General features: G+C 42.5%; 1 protein-coding gene across 2 annotated transcripts in view; it reads right to left on the bottom strand.

The window, feature by feature from the left end:
• Nucleotides 1–4,411: 4,411 nt before the first annotated feature.
• LOC139234154 (deoxyuridine 5'-triphosphate nucleotidohydrolase-like) overlaps nt 4,412–26,765 on the bottom strand; it is a 40,674-nt gene continuing 18,320 nt past the window's right edge. The window contains exons 2-7 of one of the 2 annotated variants that reach the window (XM_070865151.1): nt 21,604–21,730; nt 20,616–20,707; nt 18,307–18,351; nt 7,159–7,233; nt 4,876–4,946; nt 4,412–4,785 (exon numbers count right to left, since the gene is read on the bottom strand). In XM_070865151.1, coding sequence (XP_070721252.1) covers nt 4,729–4,785; nt 4,876–4,946; nt 7,159–7,233; nt 18,307–18,351; nt 20,616–20,707; nt 21,604–21,730 — 467 coding nt within the window. In that variant the 3' untranslated portion in view covers nt 4,412–4,728. The remainder of the gene's footprint in view (nt 4,786–4,875; nt 4,947–7,158; nt 7,234–18,306; nt 18,352–20,615; nt 20,708–21,603; nt 21,731–26,765) is intronic. The other variant, XM_070865152.1, reaches the window with a different exon arrangement.

Here is a 26,765-nt window from a genome sequence, read left to right as displayed (position 1 = left end):
AGGGTTGCCAGATCAGGCTGTGGAAGACAGCTAACTGCACCCACCCAGCAGTACCCTCACACCCACATTTACATCTACCTAGATGGTTAGGATAGCATTGCCTGCACATGCTCCAAATCACCACGGAGACAGTGAAATATGCGCCACTTTTTGCAAAGGTGCCCGAAGCCAACATGCACCATAGGCCAGTAAAAACACATCAGTTGTACCCTGATCTTTTCCCCTTTTATTCAAGATGGGAATGGTGGGGGGGGGGGGGGGGGGGGGTGGAAATGTGTTAAGTCGCAGACAGGGCCAGCGTCCTCACTACAACCTCATCACTTAGTCAGACTGGGTTTCCTGCCTCCATATTTATTGTGCCAACCGTTATCCAAACAGCCTTTGCAAAGCTGTACATTAATATTAGAAATCTTTGTAATAAAAGCTACCAATATATTCATTGTCATAAGGGACTACTTAAAAGCATCTGCAACCCTTTAATTTAATCCATCACTCCCTGCAAATATCCCCACACCCTGCAAGTTCTTGCCAGATTCAAGAGTGTCTGGGAACTTGCCCATATTATGTAAATGAAGCTAACCACATGAAGTCAGGCAGGTGCTAATAAAGTGCCACTCAATTAATACCCAATTGGGAAACCTACGCTAAAGTCACTTTGCCGGGGTGCTTCTAGTTTGGACCTGGGGGGAAAAGTTTCATAAAGTATAGGAATCTCAACCATTTCATTTTAAGATGTCTTTTCTCAATCCTCAATTTGCCACTCAATTTTTCAGAGACAGATTCCCAAGGTGATGAAACACCCAATAAAAGACCATCAATCTGAAACATTAACTGTTTCTCTCTCCACAGATGCTGCCTGACCTGCTGGATGTTTCCAGTATTGTGTTATAGAACACCTGCATTGATATAGTGCCGGATTACCTCAACGCACTTCACTGCAAAAATAATGATTCATGAAATTGTTCATGCACACACCCCGACATATGGACATGTGTTTTGGGGGCGGGGGGGGGGAAATGGGGCGAAGAGGATCGTCAGCGTCAGCATTCCAGGTAATATTTAAAACCAAAAGGTGGATCAGTGACAAAAACTTGCATTTACATAGCACCGTTAACACAATAAAATGTCACAAGGCACTTCACAATCGTTTCATCAAAAGCAAAAATTTGACACCCAAGCCACATAAGGAAATATTAGTACAGATGACAAGAGGTAGGTTTTAAGGAGCAGCTTAGCGACAGTTTTGTAGATTAAATTTAATACAAGGTTTTTCCCAAAACCATTTTTGTTCCGTACTTAAGTATAACTAGATAAAAACAAATCATTTATCGCAACAGAAATAGCTTTAGAAGCAATTAGTCAATTAGGGCACCACAATGCACATGTTCAGTAGCACTGAATGAAGTATGAGCTCCTGCTCTTCTGAATTTTCAATCTCAGCCATGCTGTACATAGAAGGCACTAGGAAGCAGGATGCCTCCTCGGATATGGCATGGTCACAGGGATGCTGTTGTTACACTGCGCAGTAGCTGAGCAAGAATAACATATATGCACGAGACCTGGGGAGCAGCTGCCCAACAAAGAGAAAGCTGGTGTGTGCGCTCGTGGTGGTGGGTGGAGAGAAGGGAAATATATATTCTTAACTGGAAGGTACCATTTTTAGAAGAAGATTTGATCTGTTCCTCTTTGTCTGAACATCCCAGAGTGCAAGGCATTTTCATTCACACTTTGGCACTGCTCTTTGACCAACTAGCAAGTAACATCGAGAAGCTCAGGAAGGAACAAGAGGTAGTTATTAAAACAGAAGCTGGAGTGCCAAATCTTGAAGATCATTGCTTGATAAGGCCGAGAATTCTGTCTGAATAGAAACCCAGTGCACCATAAGCCTTGGATCAGTTTAAAAACATTATTATACAATAGGGATTAAGAATATATACTTGCTTGTAAAACTTTAAAGGGGTCTGTTGGAAAGTGACTTTTGATGGGTTTTAGACAGTTTTCTGCCAACTACAATACGTCATTCTGCCGCTAGACATGTTTCGACATCCAAAAGAACAGCTCAAATAATCACTGTTCAGCCTTACCAGACAGGAATTACTTTTGACAGTAACTGGCAAAATTTAGCACGGATCAGAATATTTGGCAAAGAATGTTGAAAGTGGTTAGAAAATGTAATTATACAGCCCTTGAGCTCAAACTGATGGCTAGAGTCTTTTTTTTTGGGGGGGGGGGGGGGGGGGTGAACAGCAGCAAAACCAAAGCCAGAAGACATGCAAAGTTACAATTGAACACAGTACAGTCTACTATTGCAAACACCATTGCTACAACTTCACTTCTCTCCTACATATAATTGGTCTGAAGAATTAGCATTTGCAGGTGGGGAAGGTGAATGGTCAGAAACTTTGGGTCGCAGTCATTAGACAGCAGGCACTTTAGCAGGAAAAGTGTGAATTCTAGATGCTGGTGACTTCAAGGCAAAAGCAAGGTGTTCACCAGGCAGCGGAACACTTTGAACACTCAATGAATCCAAGGCCAGAAGATCCTTCTTTGATCTGTACAAGATGTTGAACTGCAGAATAAGTGCATTATGTCCACCATAAAAAATAATGCAAATTACTGGGCTATTGGGACAATTCACTGTGACTCAGTGAATAACAAGGCGTCAACAAAGACTGCACAAGTGGGATGGTAGACATTGGAGTTGCTTAGGCAACTTCCATTCACTGACAGCATCAAAAACTGCAACCGAACAAATTTCAAGGCATGGAGGGTCTCTCCAGTGATCAGTCTTTGCAGAATTAATGTTTGAGTGGCCAATATCAGAGTATAAAGCAGACACAGGTCCTTGCTTAAAGATGATGCAGACACCAACTAGTGCTACTACATGGGAGAGATGACCAGGGTTAAAATCCTTTACTGGTTAGCACTTGGTTAGAAAGTTCAGATTAGAAGGAAAAAAAGATAGTAGTGCATCGATGAGGCACACATTCTATAAAATATGTAAATCTTCCAAATTTGACCTTCATGTATACTAGATGAAACGTGAAATTATTTCACGTATGCAGGTTATTTAAGAATTGTGTGATAGGATTGTTGCACTGTGATTATTCCATGTAACTGGGACGGAATTACCAGATTATAAGCTACATTTACCACAAAATATACTACAGAGGACAATTTATCAAAGAGATGGAATAAAGTGGGGTGTGTTTTTCTTTTAAGTTAAGTGATCACGAGTTCTAGTCCCAGGAAATCACTCCCTGTGAAAAGCTGAAGTTCCTGTTGGTCAATTTCAGTTATGCATATAAACTTATCAATTTGCAGCACCAGTACAAGGTTATCAGAACACAATAAACTAAACTGCAACCAATCTCCAATAATGCCTCACCTAAACAAAACCGAATAGCTGCTGACTTCACCGACAGTAGTGTAAAGCAAGTTATTTTCAGGTATCGGAAGACAGCAGAATCTGGACCATTCTGATGTAGGTTCGAAGAGCACACATAGACCTCAGTTACTATCACCTTCTGACTATGAGTCAGTAAGAACGGTGAGATCAACAAGGACATACAAGATTGCGGGGAAAAAAACATTCTTGTTTACTTTTGATTGTGTTAGAGAGAAAAGCAGCACAGTGTAACACCAGAGCATGGTTACATTGTAAGCACAGATTTCTGATCGTGGAAAACAATAATGGAATGGATGGACAAAGGAATCAAAAAGTCCCACTGTTGGAATTGAATACATTGACAATTTTAGGTTTTATCTCCATCCTCATGATGGGTTGTGTCAGACAACAGCAAGACTTTATGTAGTATAGAGTGTATAGAAGTATAGGTACAGTTGGCATTGTAACAAAAAGGTGAGATTCTAAATTTTCCCCAGGAGAATTCTGGTACCAAGTTGGCTGCCTAAAATCTTACAAGGGTTGCCCTCTGAATATAAAAACGTATTGGAAACCATCTCTTTTGTGAAGGAGCCTCGCTGGATGCGAGAGTAGATCAAATGCTGTACCGCAGCCCCTCCTCTGATCAGTCCTTGTGAAACGATTTGTTAGGTTGCTACAATATCTGGTTTAGCTCCTTGAAGTTGACATTTAGCATAATCGTGAAACGGACAGTAATGTGATTTGTAAACTTTTGACAGTGGACGTGCATACAGTGGCTTTTGTCCAAATGGACTCAACAATTATTTTACCAAAAAATTTCTAGTTTCAGATATCAAACTCAAAGTATGGGCTATGTTTCCCTCTATTTACTATGAGTGGAAAAGTAGTTTAGTATAAAGTGGTATTCCCGGTTTTACAGTCATACTGATTTTTCCACCAGCATTATTGAATGGATAAAAATATTTCCTTGTATACCGAGTGCATCCATAAACATACCATTTGTAACAAAATCTAAACAGTGTGTAAAAAAAAAGTTTTTTATTTTCATGACCCAAAAAAGCAATGAAATATACACGATTATTCTAGCAGTGGCTCATTACTAGAATTCATAACTGGAGTAACGGACTTACGGTCACAAAAGAGACCACTCTCAATCTCCCTGGAGGGAGCAGCTTCATGTTGGGATGGACCATCATTCTTTGCTTTAGAAGCTTGCCCGCAAAGTGTTAAACAAACGCACCATAGATCACGCAAGTTGCTGTTTCAGGAAGAATCCACAGCTTGTAACATCTCTGAAGAGAATTAGGCGGCGCCTGACACGGTTTGGCAGAACATCATGTTCAGTTTGTACCAGTGGAGCCAAAGCCACCTGCACCTCGTTCAGTCTTATCCAGAGTCTGCAAAAGGACAAGAGGGCAAAAAAAAACTATCAAAAAGGAAAAGGTTACCAAAAAATAAAGCTGCAATAGGAAAGGTCATTTAGTCACCTTTAACTCCTCAAGTTCAGGATAGCAGATGCGTTCACAGATTAGTTGAGCTATGCGATCACCCTTTTTAACTATTAGAATATAAATATGAAAGAAAGAAAAAGAAATTCAATGTTTTATTTTTCCAAAATCATTCAATGCAAATAGACCTGGCTATTTGGCTCTCTTGTCTGCCCTTCCACTTAATGCACAATTAATTGGTTCAAGTCTAACCAAATATTTTACGATGACTTGTAATGTTTCCATCTGTAGATTAAAAATGAATAGATACCATACGGAGTGCACAAACAAACTTCAAAGCAATTCAAGCTCATTAGAAAACTGAACTACCATCATTAACATTCTTTATGCACTGAAACTTGGAAGTATTTCACAAACAAGCCCAGAAAAGTGACCCATTTCTTCGAAAGTAGTTTTACACTCGAGCAGCAGTCCAGTTAGAAAATGATTTCCACCTACAAAAATATTTACTGCACATTTTCCTTTGGGCTAAAACGTACTACTTAACGCCAGAGCTCGACAGTGGGGTACTCAAACTGGCACACAAGTGAAAACGAATTCCATGACTGATGCTTTATTGCTTCACAGTAACAAATAAAAAAGGGAGGCATTGCTATCTCAAGTGTGGTAGCCAGGCTACCAAATAAATAATGGGAGCTTGATCTGACTCGTTTCTGGTAATCATCAATGCAATTGGAAAAATCTGCTCCAGCCATCACTTGGTAAGACATTCAACATGAATCCTCTCTCCTGTTAAAATAGTGACTCATACTGCGATCAGTTTCAGATGCCAACAGTTCTCTGGTACCAAGTGGCCATTTGTCATGTGTCAGCCTAGACATTCAAATCTGGCAAGCAACTCGGCTGTGGAGACGAGCCCAATTCTCTTCTCGCCCGATGCCTAAACACAGACAGACATTTTAACAGCTGTCATGAGAGATTCCAAGACCAAGTTCTCGTCCGTCCGTCCCCGTCCCCCCCCCCTACAACTGAAGGGTTTGGTGGCCAATTGATGAAAAGGTCCCCGATTTAATCACAGGCAGTGCCGAATGAACTTAGTTCAACTGGGCCGTCTAGAACAAATCATTTTTTTTTTTAAATAGGTGGTCATCATCATCATCAGCAATCCCTCAGAATCGAGGAAGACTTGCTTCCACTCTTAAAATGAGTCCTTAGGCGGTTGAACAGTCCAATATGAGAACCACAGTCCCCATCACAGGTGGGACAGATAGTCGTTGAGGGAAGGAGTGGGTGGGACTAGTTTGGCGCACGCTCTTTCCGCTGCCTGCACTTGATTTCTGCATGCTCTCGGCGATGAGACTAGAGATGCTCAGCGCCCTCCCGGATGCAATTCCTCCACTTAGGGTGGTCTTTGGCCAGGGACTCCCAGGCGGCAGTGGGGGACGTTGCACTTTATCAGAGAGGCTTTGAGGGTGTCCGTATAACGTTTCCTCTGCCCACCTTTGGCTCGTTTGCCATGAAGGAATTCCGAGTAGAGGGCTTGCTTTCGTAGTCTCGTTTCTGGCATGCGGACAATGGGGCCTGCCCAGCAGAGCTGATCAAGTGTGGTCTGTGCATCAATGCTGGGGATGATGGCCTGGTCGAGAACGCTAATGTTGGTGCGTCTGTCCTCCCAAGTGGAGACAGTCATCGGTTGATGGTTTAATAAAGTACAGTCGCCCGAGGCTATCAAAATAAGCATTGGAAGCTAATCTACTACTTGCCTGACCAGTGTAGATCTTGACGACTAGAATTCTACCCCACATGGTTACGATATATTAACATAACTGCAGACAATTGAACGGTCACTGGATTCGGAACAGTCATGATAAAAGTTGACATTCTATTGAGTGGGTTACATATATTTTGGTGGGACTTTCAAAATTGATCAGCAATTTCTCTACAATGCAAAATTCATTGTGAAATACAGGCACTTTGATGTGACAAGATAAAATGGCAAAAGAATAAATGTCTAATATTTTTCTAATTTCTCATACATTCTGTACTGCAAATATTAAATGTTTTCCACACAGGCCTTACCAAATAATTCAGTAGAGCACTTCATGTAATTATTAAAATCTATCTGAATGGAACTCACAGCTTAGTGGCCAGAGAGTGCTCTACAGTTCTCCGATCTGCACTTCAATGATATTCATATCAGTTGCAATGGAACCAACAGAGAATGAGAATAATCCTAGAGTAAAGTATGTTGTGAAATGCTTTGTTTGATATATGGCAACAGAAGGGAGATGAAGGTATAGTCACTGCTCATCTGCCCCTTACCTTCAAAGCTTTCCTTGCTAAAGTTGAACAGAATCACACCAACATTTCCTCTGTAGTCCTCATCAATAACACCAGCTGAGAAACAAAGGGGACAACTGATTTTACAGGTACTTAACACAAAAGGCTAAATGTAACATTCATTATCTATGCCCATACAAAATACACCAGGCACAACGCATACCACTTGAAGACTTTCACATTATTGTCTGCTGTGCATCTTCCTTCTTTGTGGAAAGGGACAGCTTTAATTTATTAACAGACTGAGCATTTGGACAAATACGAGCTGATCAGAGAGACAGCATGGATTTGTAATGGGCAAGTCATGTCCAATGAACCTAGTTACATTTTTGAAGCGGTAACTAATGTGGCAGATAAGAGAATGGATGTTATTTATATGGACTTACAGAAGGCATTTGCTAAGGTTCCACATAAGAGACTTAACAAAAATGAGAGTGCATGAAATTGGAGGTAACTTATTGATGTCAGTAGGAGACAGAGAATAGGGATAATGGGCATGTACTCAAATTGCAGGATGCAATTAGTGGTGTCCCCCAGAGATCTGTACTATGGCCTCAGCCTTTCACTATATTTATAAATGACTTAGATGAAGGAATAGAAACCCGTATATTGAAGTTTATTGACAATAGCAAGTTAGATGGCATAGCAAATAGTGTAGATGGGAGCAGAAAATTGCAAACAGTCATTGATAGATTAAGTGAGTGGGCAAAACTGTAGATGTTGTTTAATATAGTAAAGTTTGAGGTCATCCACTTTGGACCTAAGAAAAATGGATCAGAGTATTTTATAAATGATAAGAGGCTAGGAACTGCTTCTAATGTGAGGTTATCCACTTTAGTGGCAAAAACAGGAAGACAGAATATTATCTGAATGGTGACAGATTAGGAAAAGGGGAGGTGCAATGAGACCTGGGTGTCACAGTACATCAGTCATTGAAAGGTGGCATGCAGGTACAGCAGGCGATGAAGGCGGCAAATGGCATGTTGGCCTTCATAGCGAGAGGATTTGAGTATAGGAGCAGGGAGGTCTTACTGCAATTGTACAGGGCCTTGGTGAGGCCACACCTTGAATATTGTGTACAGTTTTGGTCTCCTAATCTGAGGAAGGACATTCTTGCTATTGAGGGAGTGCAGCAAAGGTTCACCAGACTGATTCCCAGGATGGCAGGACTGACATATGAAGAAAGACTGGATCGACTAGGCTTATATTCACTGGAATTTAGAATAATGAGAAGGGATCTCATAGAAACACAAAATTCTGACAGGACTGGACAGGTTAGATGCAGGAAGAATATTCCTGATGTTGGGGGAATCCAGAATCCATGGGTCACAGTCTAAGGATAAGGGGTAAGCCATTTAGGACTGAGATGAGGAGAAACTTCTTCACTCAGAATTGTGAACCTGTGGAATTCTCTACCAAAGAAAGCTGTTGAGGCCAATTCTGTCAGATATATTCAAAAAGGGAGTTAAATGTGGCCCTTACAGCTAAAGGGATCAAGGGGTATGGAGAGAAAGCAGGAATGGGGTACTGAAGTGCATGATCAGCCATGATCATATTGAATGGTGGTGCAGGTTCGAAGGGCCGAATGACCTACTCCTGCACCTATTTTCTATGTTTGTAGTTATGAGTGAGCAGAGATTTAAGTGTCCGTGCAGAAATCACAAAGCTAGTAGACAGGTACAAAAAAATAATTTAAAAGCCAAATTGAATCGACCTTTATCTTAAGGCGGCGGGAATACAAAGAGAGTGCAAGTTATGTTACAGTTGTACAGAGCTCCGTTAGACCCAATCTGGAGTACTGCATTCAATTTTGGGCACCGCACCATAGGAAATATATATTGGCTTTGGAGAGGGGTGCAGCACAGATTCACCAAAATAATAAAAGTTAAATAAGAGAAGAAATAGGAGCAGGAGTAGGCCTTTATGCCCCTCGAGCTTGCTCTTCCATTCAACATTATCATGACTGATCTACCTCAGCTCCACTTTCGTGCCCTATCCCTTCATGTCCAAAAATCTATCGATCTGTCTTTGAATATACTTAATGACTGAGCATCCACAGTCCTTGGGCTGATTTCTCCTCATCTCAGTCCTAAATGGCCAATCCCTTACCCAGAGACTATAAGCCCTAGTTCTACTCTCCAGTCAGGGGCAACATCCTCCCAGTATCTACCCCTTCAAGCCCGAAGAATTTTATACATTTCAATGAGGTCACCTCTCATTCTTCTAAACTCCAAAGAGAATCTCCTCAGGTTGCATAGACTAGGCTTGTATTCCCTTGAATATAAATTATGCGGTGATCTAATTGAGGTGTTTAAGATGATTAAAGGATTTGGTAGGGTAGATTCTCCTCTATTGGGAGAATCCAGAACAAGGGGCCATAACCTTAAAATTAGAGCAAGGCCATTCAGGGGCGGTATCAGAAAGCACTTTTCATACAAAGAGTAGAAGTCTGAAATTCCAAAATGTTGTTGAGGCTGGAGGTTAATTGAAAATTTCAGAATAGATTTTTGTTAGGCAAGGGTATTAAGAGATACAGAACCAAGGCCGTTAAATGGAGTTAAGATTCAGATCAGGTCTGATGTAACTGAACAGTGGAACACACTCGAGACTGAATGGCCTACATCCTCTTCCATGTTCAATTCAACTTTATTAAACGGCCCTCTCACCACAAACATAAAACAGTTACCATCATCAGGCAACTTCTGTACACTTACTTAGTTTCTTTTTAAAATTCAATTTCAGGATGTGGGCATTGCTAGCAAGGGCAGCATTTATTGCCCATCCCTAGTTACCCTTGAGAAGATGGTGATGAGCCCGGATGAGTCCATGTGGTGAAGGCGCTCACATACTGCTGTTTGGTAGGGAGTTCCAAGAGTTTGACCCAGCGATAATGAAGTAATGGCGTTATGTCCAAATTCAACTGGTTTCACGTGAAATTAGACATTTATAAGCAACATTTAAATTTGAAGGAGAAAATGTAATTCTGAAGCTCTGTAGCTCCACCATCTGGTTGGAAGCAGAACATTAGATTCCACAGCAACCATTTTCCTAATAAATTTATCCCAGAAAAAAAAGAGAAGCTGGTGTTAGTATGATACAACAGACAAGAAACACGTAGAGATGTTTAGAATCATACAGCACAGGAGGCAATTCAGACTATTGTGCCAGCTCTTTGAAAGAGCTATCCAATTAAACCCACCCCTGTAAATTCTTCTCCTTCCAATTCCTTTTTGAAAGTTACTATTGAATCTGCTTCCACCACCCTTTCAGGCACTGCATTCCAGGTCATAACTCACTGCATAAAAAATTATTTCCTCATGTCGCCTCTGGTTCCTTTGCCAATCACCTTAAATCTGTGTCCTCTGATTACCAACGCTTCAGCCACTGGAAACAGTTTACCCTTATTTACTCCAGCAAAACCAGTCATGATTTTTAACATGTCTATCAAAAATCCTCTTAACCCCCTCTGCTCTAAGGAGAACAACCCCAGCTTCTTCAGTCTCTCCACCTAACTGAAGTCCCTCATCCCTGGTACCATTCTAGTAAATCTCTTCTGCACCCTCAAGGCCTTGACATCCTTCCTAAAGTGCACTCAGAATTGAACATAATAATCTAGCCGAGGCCTGTGTTTTATAAAGGTTTAGGTTAATAAAACCACAGATCCAATATGCTTTTTAACAGCCTTCTCAATTTGTCCTGTCACCTTCAAAGATTTGTGTATACACACCTCCAGGTCTCTGTTCCTTCACCCTCTACAACTGTACCATGTAGTTTATATTGCATCTCCTCGTTCTTTCTGCCAAAATTTATCTTCCCATTTCACCAGTCTGTCTACGTCCTCATGAAGTCCATTCATAGAATGGTTACAGCACAGAAGGCGGCCATTTGGCCCATCAAGCCAATGCCAGCTCTCTGCAAGAGCACTTCAATCTTGTCCCACTCCTTCGCCCTATCCCAACAGGGGGGGGGGGGCTGGAGGAGATTATAGAGATAGGGAGGGGCGAGGCCATGGAAGGATTTGAAAATAAAGGATGTGAATTTTGAAATCAAGGCATTGCTTAACCAATGTAGGACAGCAAGCACAGGGGTGATGTATGAGCGGGACTTGGTGCAAGTTAGGACATGGGCAGCCAAGATTTGAATCACCTAGTTTACGTAGAGTAGAACAACCCCAGCTTCTCCAGTCTATTCACATAACTGAAGTCCCTCATCCCTGGAACCACACTCGTAAATCTTTTCTGCGCCTTCTCATCCTTCCTAAAGTGCGATGCCCAGAATTGGACACAATACTCCAGTTGAGGCCGAAACAGTGTTTTATATAGGTTCATCATAACTTCCTTGCTTTCGTACTATGCTTCTATTTATGAAGCCCAGGATCCCTTATGCATTCTCAACCTGCCCTGCCACTTTCAACAATTTGTGCTGAGTAGTCTTGCTATAGTTATACAGGGTATTGATGAGGCCACACCTGGAATACTGCGTGCAGTTTTGGTTTCCATATTTACGAAAGGATATATTTGCTTTGGAGGCAGTTCAGAGAAGGTTCACTAGGTTGATTCCAAAGTTGACTTATGGAGGAAAGGTTGAGGAGGTTGTGCCTCTACTCATTGGAATTCAGAAGAATGAGAGGTGATCTTAGTGAAACCTGTAAGATTATGAGGGGACTTGACAAGGTAGATACAGAGAGGATGTTTCCACTGATAGGGGAAACTATCTTAGAATAAGGGGCCACCCATTTAAAACTGAGATGGAGGAATTTCTTCTCAGAGGGTTATAAATCTGTGGAATTCGCTGCCTCAGAGCTGTGGAAGCCGAGATATTGAATAAATTTAAGACGGTTAAATTTATTCAAGACAATTTCTTAACCGATAAGGGATTAAGGGGTTATGGGGAGCAGGCAGGGAAGTGGACCCGAGTCCATGATCAGATCAGCCATGATCATATTAAATGGCAGAGCAGGCTCAAGGGGCCATATGGCCTACTCCTATATCTTATACCTCCAGGTGTCTCTGTTCATGCACCCCCTTTAGAATATATTGCCTCTCCTCCTTCTTCCTGCCAAAATGTATCACTTCGCAAATTTCAGCTGCCATGTGTCCGCCCATTTCACCAGCCTGTCTATGTCCTCTTGAAGTCTATCACTATCCTCCTCACTGTACCTGTACTTCCAAGTTTTGTGTCATCTGTAAACTTTGAAATTATGCCCCGCATACCCAAGTCCAAGTCATTAATATATATATATATAAAAAAGAGCAGTGGTCCCAATATCGACCCCTGGGGGATACCGCTGTATACTTCCCTCCAATCTGAAAAACAACCGTTTACCACTGCTCTCGACTTTCTGTCCCTCAGCCAATTTCATACCCATGCCGCCGCTGTCCCTTTAATCCCATGGGCTTTCATTTTGCTTCAAGTCTATTACATTATACTATGTCAGAAGCCTTTTGAAAGTCTATATACGCATTACCCGCACTACCACTCTCAGTTACTTCAAAGATCTCAACCAAGTTTGTCAAACACAATTGTAGCCGTTGCAATTTCTGCTCTTATTTCCCCTCAGTAACCGAGGATGCACGCCACCTGGACCCGGTCGGTGACTGTTGTACTTTGAGGACTGCCAACCTTTTAAGTACCGGTTCTTTATCTATTTTTACCGTATCCAATATAACTACTACCTCCTCCTTCACTGTTACATTAGCAGAATACACTTCTCTAAGTGAAGACAGATGCAAAGTACTCATTCAGCAGCACAGCCATGCCCTCTGCCTCCACAGGATTAGGTCCTTTTTGGTCCCGAATTAGCCCCACCCTTCCATTGACGACCATTTTACTATTTAGATGATGCTAAAAGATTTTAGGATTCCTTTTGTGTTAGCTGCTAATCTATTCTCATACTCTCTGCCCCTCTGATTCCCTTATCTAATGTGTTGTAAAACTGTTGTGAAGCCCCTTGGGATGTTTTACTACGTTAAAGACACTATATAAATAAAAGTTTTTATTATATCACTTCATAATCAGTTTTTAATTATGCTGGTTTCCAAGACTGGAATATATGATGCAAGAGATAACTTTATTTTACTTGTTGGGAATGATAGTTAGTGATAAACACATGAATGTAAAAAAACTAAACTGCATGGAGAAATTAAATTAGTGAAATAGTGAGCAGGATCTCACTTTATGCAGTGCCCTGGTCCTGTGGCGTTACCAGTTGTTCCTCAGCATCTGTATTGAATTTAATATTTTCAGCTGCAAAAATAGTCAGTGTTGAGTGCAAAGGGCGACAGGAAGAGAGACATCAGAAAGAAAAGGAGGGGCAAGTCATGTACGACACAGATTAGACAATAGGACATCTGAAGTTTGATAAGACAGAAAGCACTTGTATATAAAGTTAGATAGAATACGTTATATATAAAAATACACCCACTTCAGACATCACAGTCGAATGTTAATGTCATACTTAGAATCACTTACGATATATATAGAAATATTGTCCAGGAACAAGTGTTACAATAACATTACATTTATCTACTGAATTGCTTATTGTGTCGTTTAATGCCTTCATTAAAGTTTATACTTGAAGGCCCCAGCCTTTCCCAAAAGCCAGGACTTGCGAGTTCTTACTTTTGCCCAGAGGCGAGAGCTAAAGTTAGACTGCGCAGTCCAAGCATGTGTAGAGCATCTAATCTCTCCGATACACCAGTACCAGGCACCCATAGAGGAATATTTTCTCTTTAGCTTTTGGTAGTTTCTCCATAAGTTTTTTTTTAAGTATTTGAAACAAAGTAGGTCACTAATTCCAAAAGTTTGAGGTAAAATGTATTATTTTTATAAAAGACATTTCGTGACAATAAAAAGTGAGTGCTTCTGATTACACACCTGTTGTAGCCTTTGTTCTGTTCAATAAACTTTAGAAAGAGAGATACACACAGATAAAGTAACAGGTGGTGAGGGAAAATAGTATGTCTTCATGTCATGTTACTTCACTGAATTGGAAGAATACAGGCAAGATGGCAGCACCACCATTGGAAGGAGGGTGTAATTACAGCAGGCACTTTCGATTATAATAACGCAGTAACTATTTGTACCAAGTCTCCCTTCCGCAGAAGTGAGTTAGGGCAAACATCATAGACTCTGTGTGTGTGTGCGCGCGCACCCCGCCCCCCCCCCCAGCAATTCTTACTAACCGTTTTCTGCGCATGCGTCCAACATCACGTTGCCGTCACTCAGCAGCCGAACACATTCACCAAGCCCCGAGCGGGTCGCGAGCCTCCCATTGCGCCGGGGGGAGTGGGCGGCAGGGGAAAGAGAAAGGCAGGTGGGGGGAGAGTAGGACCTCAAAAGTAGTAATCTCAGGATTGCTACCAGTGCTACATGCTAGTCAGAGTAGGAATCGCAGGGTAACTCAGATGAGTACGTGGCTTGAGGAATGGTGCAGAAGGGAGGTATTCAAATTCCTGGGACATTGGAACCAATACAAACCGGATGGTCTACACTTGGGCAGGACCGGAACCAATGTCCTGGGGGGGGATGTTTGCTAGTGCTGTTGGGGAGGGGTTAAACTAACATGGCAGGGGGATGGGAACCTATGCAGGGAGACAGAGGGAAGTAGAATGGGGGCAGAAGCAAAAGAAAGAAAAAAAGTAAAAGTGGAGGGCAGAGAAACCTAAAGCAAAAAGGGCCACATTACAGCAAAATTCTAAAGGGGCAAAGTGTGTTAAAAAGACAAGCCTGAAGGCTCTGTGACTCAATGCAATGAGTATTCGGAATAAGGTGGACGAATTAACTGCGCAGATAGCAGTTAACGGGTATGATGTAATTGGCACCACGGAAACATGGCTCCGGGGTGACCAAGGCTGGGAACTCAACATCCAGGGGTATTCAACAGTTAGGAAGGATAGACAGAAAGGAAAAAGGAGGTGGGGTGGCATTGCTGGTTAAAGAGGAAATTAATGCAATAGTAAGGAAGGATATTGGCTTGGATGATGTGGAATCAGTATGGGTGGAGCTACGGAATACCAAAAGGGCAGAAAACGCTAGTGGGAGTTGTGTACAGACCACCAAACAGTAGTAGTGAATTTGAGAACAGCATCAAACAAGAAATTAGGGATGTGTGCAATAAAGGTACAGCAGTTATCATGGGTGACTTTAATCCACATATCGATTGGACTAACCAAACTGGTAGCAATGCGGTGGAGGAGGGTTTCCTGGAGTGTATTAGGGATGGTTTTCTAGACCAATATGTCAAGGAACCAACTAGAGAGCAGGCCATCCTAGACTGGGTGTTGTGTAACGAGAAAGGACTAATTAGCAATCTTGTTGTGAGGCCCCTTGGGAAAGAGTGACCATAATAAGGTAGAATTCTTTAAGATGGAAAGCGACACAGTTAATTCAGAGACTAGGGTCCTGAACTTAAGGAAAGGTAACTTCGATGATATGAGATGTGAAATGGCTAGAATAGACTGGCAAGTGATACTTAAAGGGTTGACGGTAGATAGGCAATGGCAAACATTTAAAGATCACATGGATGAACTTCAACAATTGTACATCCCTGTCTGGAGTAAAAATAAAATGGGGAAGGTGGCTCAACCGAGGCTAACAAGGGAAATTAAGGATAATGTTAAATCTAAGGAAGAGGCATATAAATTGGCCAGAAAAAGCAGAAACCTGAGGACTGGAAGAATTTTATAATACAGCAGAGGAGGACAAAGGGTTTAATTAGGAGGGGGGAAATAAGAGTATGAGAGGAAGCTTGCTGGGAACATAAAAACTAACGGCAAAAGCTTCTATAGATATGTGAAGAGAAAAAGATTAGTGAAAACAAACGTAGGTCCCTTGCAGTCAGATTCAAGTGAAGTTATAATGGGGAACAAAGGAATCGTGGACCAGTTAAACAAATACTTTGGTTCTGTCTTCACGAAGGAAGACACAAATAACCTTCCGGAAATACTAGGGGACTTGTGGGAAGGAGGAACTTAAGGAAATCCTTATTAGGCGGGAAAGTGCGTTTGGAAAATTGATGGGATTAAAGGTCGATAAATCCCCGGGGCCTGATGATCTGCATCCCAGAGTACTTAAGGAAGTGGTCATAGAAATAGTGGATGCATTGGTGATCATTTTCCAACAGTTCCTATGGACTGGAGGGTAGCTAATGTAACACCACTTTTTAAAAAAGGAGGGAGAGAGAAAACGGGTAATTATAGACCAGTTAGCCTGACATCGGTAATGCGGAAAATGTTGGAACCAATTATTAAAGATGAAATAGCAGCACATTTGGAAAGCAGTGACGGGATCGGTCCAAGTCAGCATGGACTTATGAATGGGAAATCCTGCTTGACAAATCTTCTACAATTTTTTGAGAATGTAACTGGTAGTGAACAACGGAGAACCATTGGATGTAGTGTATTTGGACTTTCAAAAGGATTTTGACAGGATCCCACACAAGAGATTGGTGTGCAAAATTAAAGCACATGGTATTGGGGATAGCGTACTGACGTGGATCGGGAACTGGTTGGCAGGCAGGAAGGAGAGTCGGGATAAACAGATCCTTTTCAGAATGGCAGACAGTGACTAGTGGGGTGCTCAGTGCTGGGACCCCAGCTAGTTACAATATACATGAATGATTTGGATGAGGGAACTGAGTGTAATATCTCCAAATTTACAGATGATGCTAAGCTGGGTGGCAGTGTGAGCTGTGAGGAGGATGCCAAAAGGCTGCAGGGTGACTTGGACAAGTTAGGTGAGTAGACAAACACGTGGCAGATGCAGTATAATGTGGATAAATGGAAGGTTATCCACTTTGGTGACAAAAACACAAAGGCAGATTATCTGAATGGCAGCAGATTAAAAAAAGGGGAGGTGCAACGAGACCTGGGTGTCATGGTACATCGGTCATTGAAAGCTGGCATTCAGGTACTGCAGGCGGTGAAGGCAGCAAATGGTATGTTGGCCTTGATAACTAGGGGATTTGAGTATAAGAGCAGGGAGGTCTTACTGCAGTTGTACGGGGCCTTCGTGATGCCTCACCTGGAATATTAGGTTCAGTTTTGGTCCCCTAATCTGAGGAAGGACGTTCTTGCTATTGAGGGAGTGCAGCGAAGGTTCACCAGACTGATTGCCGGGATGGCAGGACTGACATATGAGAGACTGGATCGACTGGGCCTGTATTTACTGGAGTTTAGAAGGATGAGAGGGGATCTCATAGAAACATAAGATTCTGACAGGACTGGACAGGTTAGATGCAGGAAGAATGTTCCCGATGTTGGGGAAGTCCAGAACCAGGGGACATAATCTAAGGATAAGGGGTAAGCCATTTAGGACTGAGATGAGGAGAAACTTCTTCATTAAGAGAGTTGTTAACCTGTGGAATTCCCTATTGTTGTTGTCAGTTCATTGGATATATTCAAGAGGGAGTTAGATATGGGCCTTACAGCTAAAGGGATCAAGGGTATGGAGAGAAATCAGGAAAGGGTTACTGAGGTGAATGATCAGCCATGATCTTATTGAATGGTAGTGCAGGCTTGAAGGGCCAAATGGCCTACTCTTGCACCTATTTTCTATGTTTCTATCTGTACCTGATGCACTGATGAAGTTAAGTTTGCCAACTCTGCTTGCAGGGATTCCTGGAGGTTTGATCACGTGATGTTCTGACCACATGAGATGCGACCATGTGACATCAGATCACATGGCATCTACACATTGGATTTACCATATAAAAGATTGGGTCCTCTGCAGTTCAGAATCTTTGTAATTTTGCGCCACTAGCTATTGTGTGAAAAGTTCATTCCACCTCTCGTGTCCACAACCCGCCCCCCTCACCCCCAGCCAGAAATTCTCTTATGTATTCATTTTCTCTCCATGTGACTGAGCCCTCCAAAGTTGTCCTGAAAGGTTAGTGGAGGTGTTGCTTATTTACCACAAACATGTGTTTCCAAAATAGATAGCACCATGCTCCAGTGTCACCCACTTTAGAGTCCTAAAGTCAGGTTACAAGTTTAATGATACCTCTCCCCACTACCTCATTCCTTCCTCAGGCTATGACAGTATTTATGTTTATGTCTGTTTACAAGATGCAGTGCGCAACTAAAGTACACAGGTATACTTTATTTCAATACTTCAGTGCAAACACATTACCTCCAACATCAATGAAGTGTTTTGCTGCCAATCCAGACCTTGGAGCTGGGAAGGATTAAAAAGGATGGGTAAAATTAATATTTTCTGCACCACTAGTGATAAACAACCCATCACCATACACATTCTGCACAGCCAACTCAAAATTTGACAAGTAATGTTTTTTTGTAGTAATTATTTCACCATCTCTACATAATCAGATTTCCTGCTGCTGGCTGTGAATAAAGAATATTAAATGTGGGAGAAATGACAAACAACTTATACTCAGTCTGCATCGTAAGCACATGCTCAGACATTTATTCATAAATCAGTTTCCTTAGTTTAAACCAAAATTAAATCAGTATAAGTAACAAGGCAGACAACTTCCCATTGCACCCCCCCCCCATCCAGGGGACTGATGTGTACTTTTATCCTCTCCTGGTCTATGACACAGGTGGTCAGCTGTGGCTCAGTGGCTAGCATTCTGCCTGAATCAGAAGGTTGTGGGTTCAAGTCCCACTTCAGGGGAGCACAAAAATCTAGGCTGACACTCCAAGTGCAGTGTTGAGGGAGTGCTGCACTGACAGAGATGCCGTCTTTCGGATGAGACGTTAAACCGAGGCCCCGTCTGCCCTCTCAAGCGGACATAAAAGATCCCATTGCACTGGGCATTTCATAGAGCAGGGGAGATATCCCCAGTGTCCTGGCCAATATTTATCCCTCAATCAACATAACAAAAACATATTATCTGATCATTATCACATTGCTGTTTGTGGAAGCTTGCTGTGCGCAAATTGGCTGCTGCGTTTCCCACATTACAAGTGACTACACTCCAAAAGTATTTAATTGGCTGTAAAGTGCATTGAGACGTCCAGTGGTCATAAACGGTGCTATATAAAACCAAGTCTTAGCATAAACAAGGAAACAAAAGTTGACTAAAACAAACACCGACAACCCAATGGAAAGCTCAGACACAAAATCACTTCCTGTAATGGTCTTGATCGTCTCCCACTAATTATTTCTATCTCCTACCTTTGTTCTCCTCAGCTTCCGATCTATCTTTTTGTATGGCTAACAGAATTTATTTTGACATCATTGAAGTCTTTTCCTCCCTTGGTCTCCACTCTCTTTTGTATGTCTCTAATAAACCGATTTATTCATTTTGCACTCTTCACTATTTTTTTTTACTGGATTCAAGATGGGGGCTGGAGCAAATGAGAGAAGGTATTCAGGAGTTTCTGCTTCATACAAACAGAGAGAAACTGCGGCCAGAACAGTCTTAAGTGGTACATTTCCCTTGAGAAGTGTCCGTGTCTTGCAGTTGCACCAGTGTGGTTTCATGCAGCAACATAACTTTGGTTTCTCCTTCATGCATTGCTCACATTCAGCCTCAGCAAATGTAGGCAGTAGATATTCGAGGCAGAGTGGGTTAGGAGCCATCCATAAGCTGGGTACAGTGCATCCAAGATCAAGGATCAAGATGATCAGCAGAATACATCAGGGCCTGTGTTAATGGGCTGAAAGAGGCAACTTTGGAATGGGCAAGCTTCAGATTTCTTTTGTGAAATCATTAATTTTTAAATAAATAATCAAGTGATAAATATTTTTAGGGATTTAATGTGGGGAAGGGGGCCTGTACCTCAAAAAAAACAAATGCAATTGTGTTGTGCTGGTTGTATTCTTTCTAGAATGTGGTTCAAGTGTCAACCAAGCCAAAAGAAATACAAGCGTTCACTGAACCATTCAGAAAGCTGCTATGTGCAACTTCAGACAGGACGAAAAATATGATATAAATAGATTAGCAACATAGAAAAATTGTGACACAGGAGGCCGCCATTCAGCCCACCGTGTCCATGCCGGCTGACAAAGAGCTATCCAGCCTAATCCTACTTTCCACCACTAGGCCCATAGCCCTGTCGGTTACAGCTCTAAGTGCACATCCAAGTACTTTTTCAATGTGATGGAGGGTTTCTGCCTCTAGTTCCAGACCCCCACCACGCTCTGGGTGAAGATATTTTTCCTCATCGCCCCTCTAATCCTTCTACCAACTGCTTTAAATCTATGTGTCCTGGTTATTGACCCCTCTGCTAAGAGGTCAATGACAATGGGTGGAATTGTTTACACTGTATGAACAAATTGGGGGTTAAATTGGTCTTGGGCGAGACGGGGTGGAAATAGGCTGCCAATTCTCTACTGCTAGAGACTAATCTCACCCCCATTCATCTCCCACTTCAGATTCATCAGTAAATAAAGCTGAAATTGCGAGATTTAGCATGAAAAATCAGAAACACTTTGAACTGAACAAAGAAAATGGCAATTGATCATGCACTTACCCACTCTGCCATAGAATCCAGAAGGAACGGCAATCTGAATATCAGTCTTCACAATAACTTTATCTTGAGCAAGGACCACATAATCGTATGCACTGCAAACAAACAGAGAGTGAGCAGGATAGCCGGGCTAGTATCACCCTCCCATCACACGGAGGGGCAAAACACTAATCCACACATATAAAATGATAACTACATTAGAATAAACTACTTGTACACATGGACACAGCAGCTCTTGGGTTTCTTCAATTTAAAACTACAGAAATATAGCCGCACAAGTCTGATAAAGGATTATTGCTCATTTGAGCGAGGAAGGGGAGAATAACGATGATCCCTGTGGTTGAACAGCCCACTGACACACAGAATGACCCCACAACCCGGGCAAGGGAGGGACAAAGAGACAAAAAAGCAGGCTAAGTAAAATAGTGGGGTAAAAATAGTGAAGAAAGGTCAAAATAATGAGAAAAATGTGAAGTTAAAAAAAAAGGGACCTAAATTGGTGCTGGAAAAAAAAAGAGAAATAGTGAAGGTAAAAATAGAGAATTGGAAAAAACTGAAGAGAGAGATATTTAGATCAAATCGAGGGAAAAATGTGAAGTAAAAATATATAAATCTTTATTTCAAGTCTCACCATAAACAAGGAAACAAAAGTTGATTAAAACAAAGACATCACCAACCCTATGGAAAGCTCAGTCACTTACTGTAACTCTTGAATAGAGATTTGGATAAAATAGTGAGAAAATGTGAAGTAAAAATGATAAGTAGGAAAAAAGGAGGAAAAAAAAAAGAGTCGGGAGTGTAAATAACTAGAAAAATTGTGATGGTAAAAAACAGAGAATTGGATAAAGTAGTGAGAAAATTGTGAAAGGAAAAAAGTGAGGTAAAGTCAATGAGGGGGAACAATGGCAGCTTTTTCCCCTGCAGTTCGGGGATGGAGCCGCGGTGCAGCCGCTCTGTCCCGGGCATCGCCTCTCCCCCCGGCTGCGCTCACCTGTAAAGGTCGTAGCCGGCTGCCCGCTCCGAGCCCCGGGTCGGCGGGTACGCGTTGTCGCTGAGCTTGGCGAACTGCAACACGACTTTCTCCTCCCGGGCTCGCTTGGCCGGGGTCAAGGCGGCGGCTTCAGAATAAGGCATGGCACCGAGAAAGAGGAGAGGCACACACACACCGGGTTACTCGCGGACTGCAGCCGGACAACCAGCCCGCCAAAACACCCAGCCAATCAGCGCAACCCGCTTAAACAGCCCGCCTGAACCCAGCCAATCACAAACACCGCCTCATGTAGCCCGCCCAAACCCAGCCAATCACACACACCGCCTCATGCAGCCCTCCCAAACCCAGCCAATCACCACAACACGCTTCAAACAGCCCGCCTGAACCCAGCCAATCACTGAAACTCGCTTCAAACAGCCCGCCCAAACCTAGCCAATCACAAACACAGCTTCATACAGCCGACCCAAACTTAGCCAATCACCTCAAACCACTTCAAACAACCCGCCCGAACCCAGCCAATCACAAACCCGCCTCATACTGTCTGCCGAAATGCAACCAATCACCGAAACCGCACGCAAACCCAACCAATCACCGAAACACCGCCAAAAAACTCAAACCAATCACTGAAACCCGCCTGAATCAGCCCGCTCAAAACTCAACCAATCACCAAAAACCCACAAATCCTATCGAGCTTCGTTACTTAAAATGACATTGAAGCATTTTTAAACCAGATCAATTAATGAGCGGTTCTTGGTAGGTGAAGCCCCGCTCCTAGTTTCACACCAAGATCTTCTCCCTCAACTTCTGCACCAAACAATTCTTCATCCTCAGCAATTTCAATCTTCATCTCGACTCCAATTTCACTGTGCTCCCTCCATTTAAACACTCTTACCCACATTCACGGCCATTCCCTCAACGTCGCCATCGCACATGGCCGCTCTACTCCCATCGTCTCAATCACCATTTCCTTGTATCCCTCACCACTCCAATTGCTTTGTCCTCTTTCGACCACACTTCCTTCTGCCTCCTCTCCAGAAATAAACTCTCCCCCCAACTGCAACTACATTTCAAACTCTCAACAGTCCAGACTTTGGCCCTCCAACCACTCCCTCTCTAGCTTTATGGCATTGTTCGCAAAAAAACCTTTACTCTAATACCCTGCAGCTGGGCTCAATCCTATCTCAGGTCTCCAGAGACTAATTCTTTGTCTGCAACAGTATTTTTATTTAAGTTTGATTTGTCCTTGCACAAGTCCAGTTAGTGTTTATTTTACTACGTGCCCTTCCTTTGACTCCAATGTCATGAATATTTTGCATTAGGATGTGTGCTGGTAATATAATAGGGCTATTCCAATTGACCACATTCTAGTCCTCTGCCACCTTTACAAAATTAGCTCTCTTGAAATCCAGAATTCCTATTTTTTCTTTCTCAAATATTTAGCTACTCTCCTTTTAAAATCTATTATAGATTCCGTTAGCACTGAGTTGTCTGAATGTGGGGAGTGTTAGGACTGCATGTTGACCATATTGACCTGCAAGGCCTCAATTTTAAAATCCTCACGCTTGCTTTCAAATCCCTGCATAGCCTCCGCCCTCCCTATCTCTGTAACCTTCTCCAGCCCGACAAGATATCTGCGATCTTCCATTTCTTGCATATCCCCGATTTCAACTGATCCACCATTGACGACTGTGTCTTCAGCTTCATAGTCCCCAAGATCTGGAAATCCCTCCCAAAACCTCTCTGCTCCTTAAAACCTACCTTTTTGACCAACCATTTGGTCACCAGTCTTAGTATCGCAATATGTTGTTCGGTGTCAAATTTGGTTTCATAACGCTCCTCTGAAGTGGCTGGAGATATTTTACTACATTAATGGCGCTATATTGTTGTTGGGCTGGGTGTTCGCACAGTATATTGTCTGAACTATAGGTAGTTAGTATCATAGAATCATAGAATGGTTACAGCACAGAAGGAGGCCATTCGGCCCGTCAGGCCAGTGCGGCTCTCTGCAAGAGCCACTCAACCAGTCCCACTCCCCCGCCCTTTCCCCGTAGCCCTGCAAAAAATTCTCTTTCGGGTACTTAGCCAACATCCTTTTGAAAGTCATGATTGAGTCTGCCTCCACCAACCTCTCAGGCAGCGCATTCCAGATCCGAACCACTCGCTGCGTAAAAACGTTTTTCCACATGTCGCTTTTGGTTCAATCTGTCAATCACCTTCTGCGTCCTCTGGTTCGCAACCCCTCCGCCAATGGGAACAGTTTCTCTCTATCTACTCTGCCCACACCCCTCATGATTTTGAACACCTCCATCAAATCTCCTCTCAACCTTCTCTGCTCCAAGGAGAACAATCCCAGCTTCTCCAGTCTATCCACGTAACTGAAGTCCCCCATCCCTGGAATCATTCTCATATGTCTTTTCTGCATCCTCTCAAAGACTTCCACATCCTTCCTACAATTGGACACAATACTCCATTTGAGGCCGAACTAGTGTTTTATATTTATGAAGCCCAGGATCCCGTAAGCTTTTTCTAACCGTTTTCTCAACCTGCCCTGCCATCTTCAACGATTTGTGCACATATACCCCCAGGTCTCTCTATTCATGCCACCCCTGTAAATTGTATCCTTTAGTTTATAAATCTATCTAAATCATCAGCATAACCCTCTATTCCCTTCTCCCTCATATGCTTGTGTAGCCTCCCCTTAAATGCATCTATACTATTCGTTTCAACCACTCCCTGTGGTAGCGAGTTCCACATTCTCACCGCTCTCTGGGTAAAGAAGTTTCTTCGGAATTCCTTATTGGATTTCTTGGTGACTATACTATATTGATGGCCTCTAGTTATGCTCTTCTCCACAAGTGGAAACATTCTCTCTGTATCCACTCTATCAAAACCTTTCATAATTTTAAAGACCTCTATTATGTCACCCTTCAATTTTTCCACACACCCCCCCCTCTCCCCAAGAGAAAAGAGACCCAGCTTGTTCATCCTTTCCTGATCTATATATACCCTCGCATTTCTAGTATCATCCTTGCAAATCTTCACTGCAACCCTCTCCGGTGCCTCTATATTCTTTTTATAATATGGCGACCAGAACTGTTCACAGTACTCCAAGTGTGGTCTAACCAAGGTTCGATACAGGTTTAGCATAATTTCCCTACTTTTCAATTCTATACCTCTAGAAATACCTAGTGCTTGGTTTGCTTTTTTATAGCCTTGCTAACACGTGTCGCAACTTATAGTAATTTGTGTATTTGTATCCGAGATCTCTTTGTTCCTCTACCTCACCCAGACTCGCACCCTCCAAGTAACAAGTGACCTCCCTATTCTTCCTACCAAAATATATCTCACATTTATCTGTGTTGAACTTCATTTGCCAATTATATGCCCATTCTGCAAATTTATTAATGTCCTTCTGTAATTTGTTGCAGTCCTCCCCCAATTTGGAGTCATCAGCAAATTTAGAAATTGTGTTTTTGATTCCAAAGTCTAAATCGTTAATATAAATTGTGAACAACAGTGGTCCCAGCACTGATCCTTGTGGAACACCACTACCTACCTCTGCCGCTGTGAATAGCTACCCTTTATCCCTACTCTCTGCTTTCTGTCTTGAAGCCAGCTAACTATCCATTCTGCTACTTGTCCCCTCACTCTGCATTCTTTGACCTTGTTCATCATTCTATTATGGGGTACATTATTGAAGGACTTTTGAAAATCTAGATAACTTGCATCTACTGCATTACTATTGTCTTCTCTCTGTTATCTCTTCAAAAAAATTCAATGAGGTTGGTCAAGCAAGACTTTCCCTTTTCAAATCCACGCTGACTAGTCATATTTTTTAAATTTCATCTGTCACGTGTACTCTGAATTCAGTGCAAGACTCAGTGCCACGTTATACTGGTATCTCAGCTTTGTCAATCAGATCGTCAAGGCCATGCTGACTGCCTCCAGCCTACCTGCCACTAACTGGATCAAATTACACACTCCAGGCGGCATGTCACAACTTGCTTCATTCTCTGTATACTACAGGACATGTTACCCATTGATCCATCCCTTAAAATAAATGGGCTAACACTATAGAGTTCAGAGAACGCACAGCACTAACACTAGCAAGTTCATTTCTCATTTCCAGTCATCCCAGGGACTTGAGCAAATAAATCTAGGCTAACATTCCAGTGCAGTGCTGAGGGAGTGCTGCACTGTCAGAGGTGCCGGCTTGTGGATCAGACCATAAACCAAGGCCCCGTCTGCTCTTGCAAGTGGACGTAAAAGATCCAATGGCACTATTTTGAAAACGAGCAGGGGAGTTATCTCCGGTGTCCTGGCCAATATTTATCCAATCAACATAACATAATAGAGTGTATCCGGGATGGTTTCCTTCAACAGTACATTGTGGAACCAACTAGGGAGCAGGCTATCTTAGATACATCAATGATTTAGATGAGGGAATTGAGTGTAATATCTCCAAGTTTGCAGATGATACTAAGCTGGGTGGCAGTGTGAGCTAAGAGGAGGATGCTAAGAGGATGCAGGGTGACATGGGCAGGTTAGGTGAGTGGGCAAATGCATGGCAGATGCAGTACAATGTGGATTTGCTGGCAAAAACACGAAGGCAGAATATTATCTGAATGGCGGCAGATCAGGAAAAGGGGAGGTGCAACGAGACCTGGGTGTCATGGTACATCAGTCATTGAAAGTTGGCATGCAGGTACAGCAGGCGGTGAAGAAGACAAATGCTATGTTGGCCTACATAGCTAGGGGATTTCAGTATAGGAGCAGGGAGGTCTTACTGCAGTTGTACAAGGCCTTGGTGAGGCCTCACCTGGAATATTGTGTTCAGTTTTGGTCTCCTAATCTGAGGAAGGATGTTCTTGCTATTGAGTGAGTGCTGCAAAGGTTCACCAAACTGATTCCCGGGATGGCATGACTGACATATAAGGAGAGGCTGGATCGACTGGGCTTGTATTCACTGGAGTTTAGAACAATGAGGGGATCTCATAAAACATATAAAATTCTGACAGGACTAGACAGATTAGATGCAGGAAGAATGTTCCCGATGTTGGGGAAGTCCAGAACCAGGGGACATAATCTAAGGATAAGGGGTAAGCCATTTAGGACTGAGATGAGGAGAAACTTCTTCACTCAGAGAGTTGTTAACCTGTGAA

The sequence above is a fragment of the Pristiophorus japonicus genome, chromosome 21, assembly GCF_044704955.1.
Source record: "Pristiophorus japonicus isolate sPriJap1 chromosome 21, sPriJap1.hap1, whole genome shotgun sequence".
NCBI lineage: Eukaryota > Metazoa > Chordata > Chondrichthyes > Pristiophoridae > Pristiophorus > Pristiophorus japonicus.
This window is presented reverse-complemented; position numbering and strand designations above follow the sequence as displayed.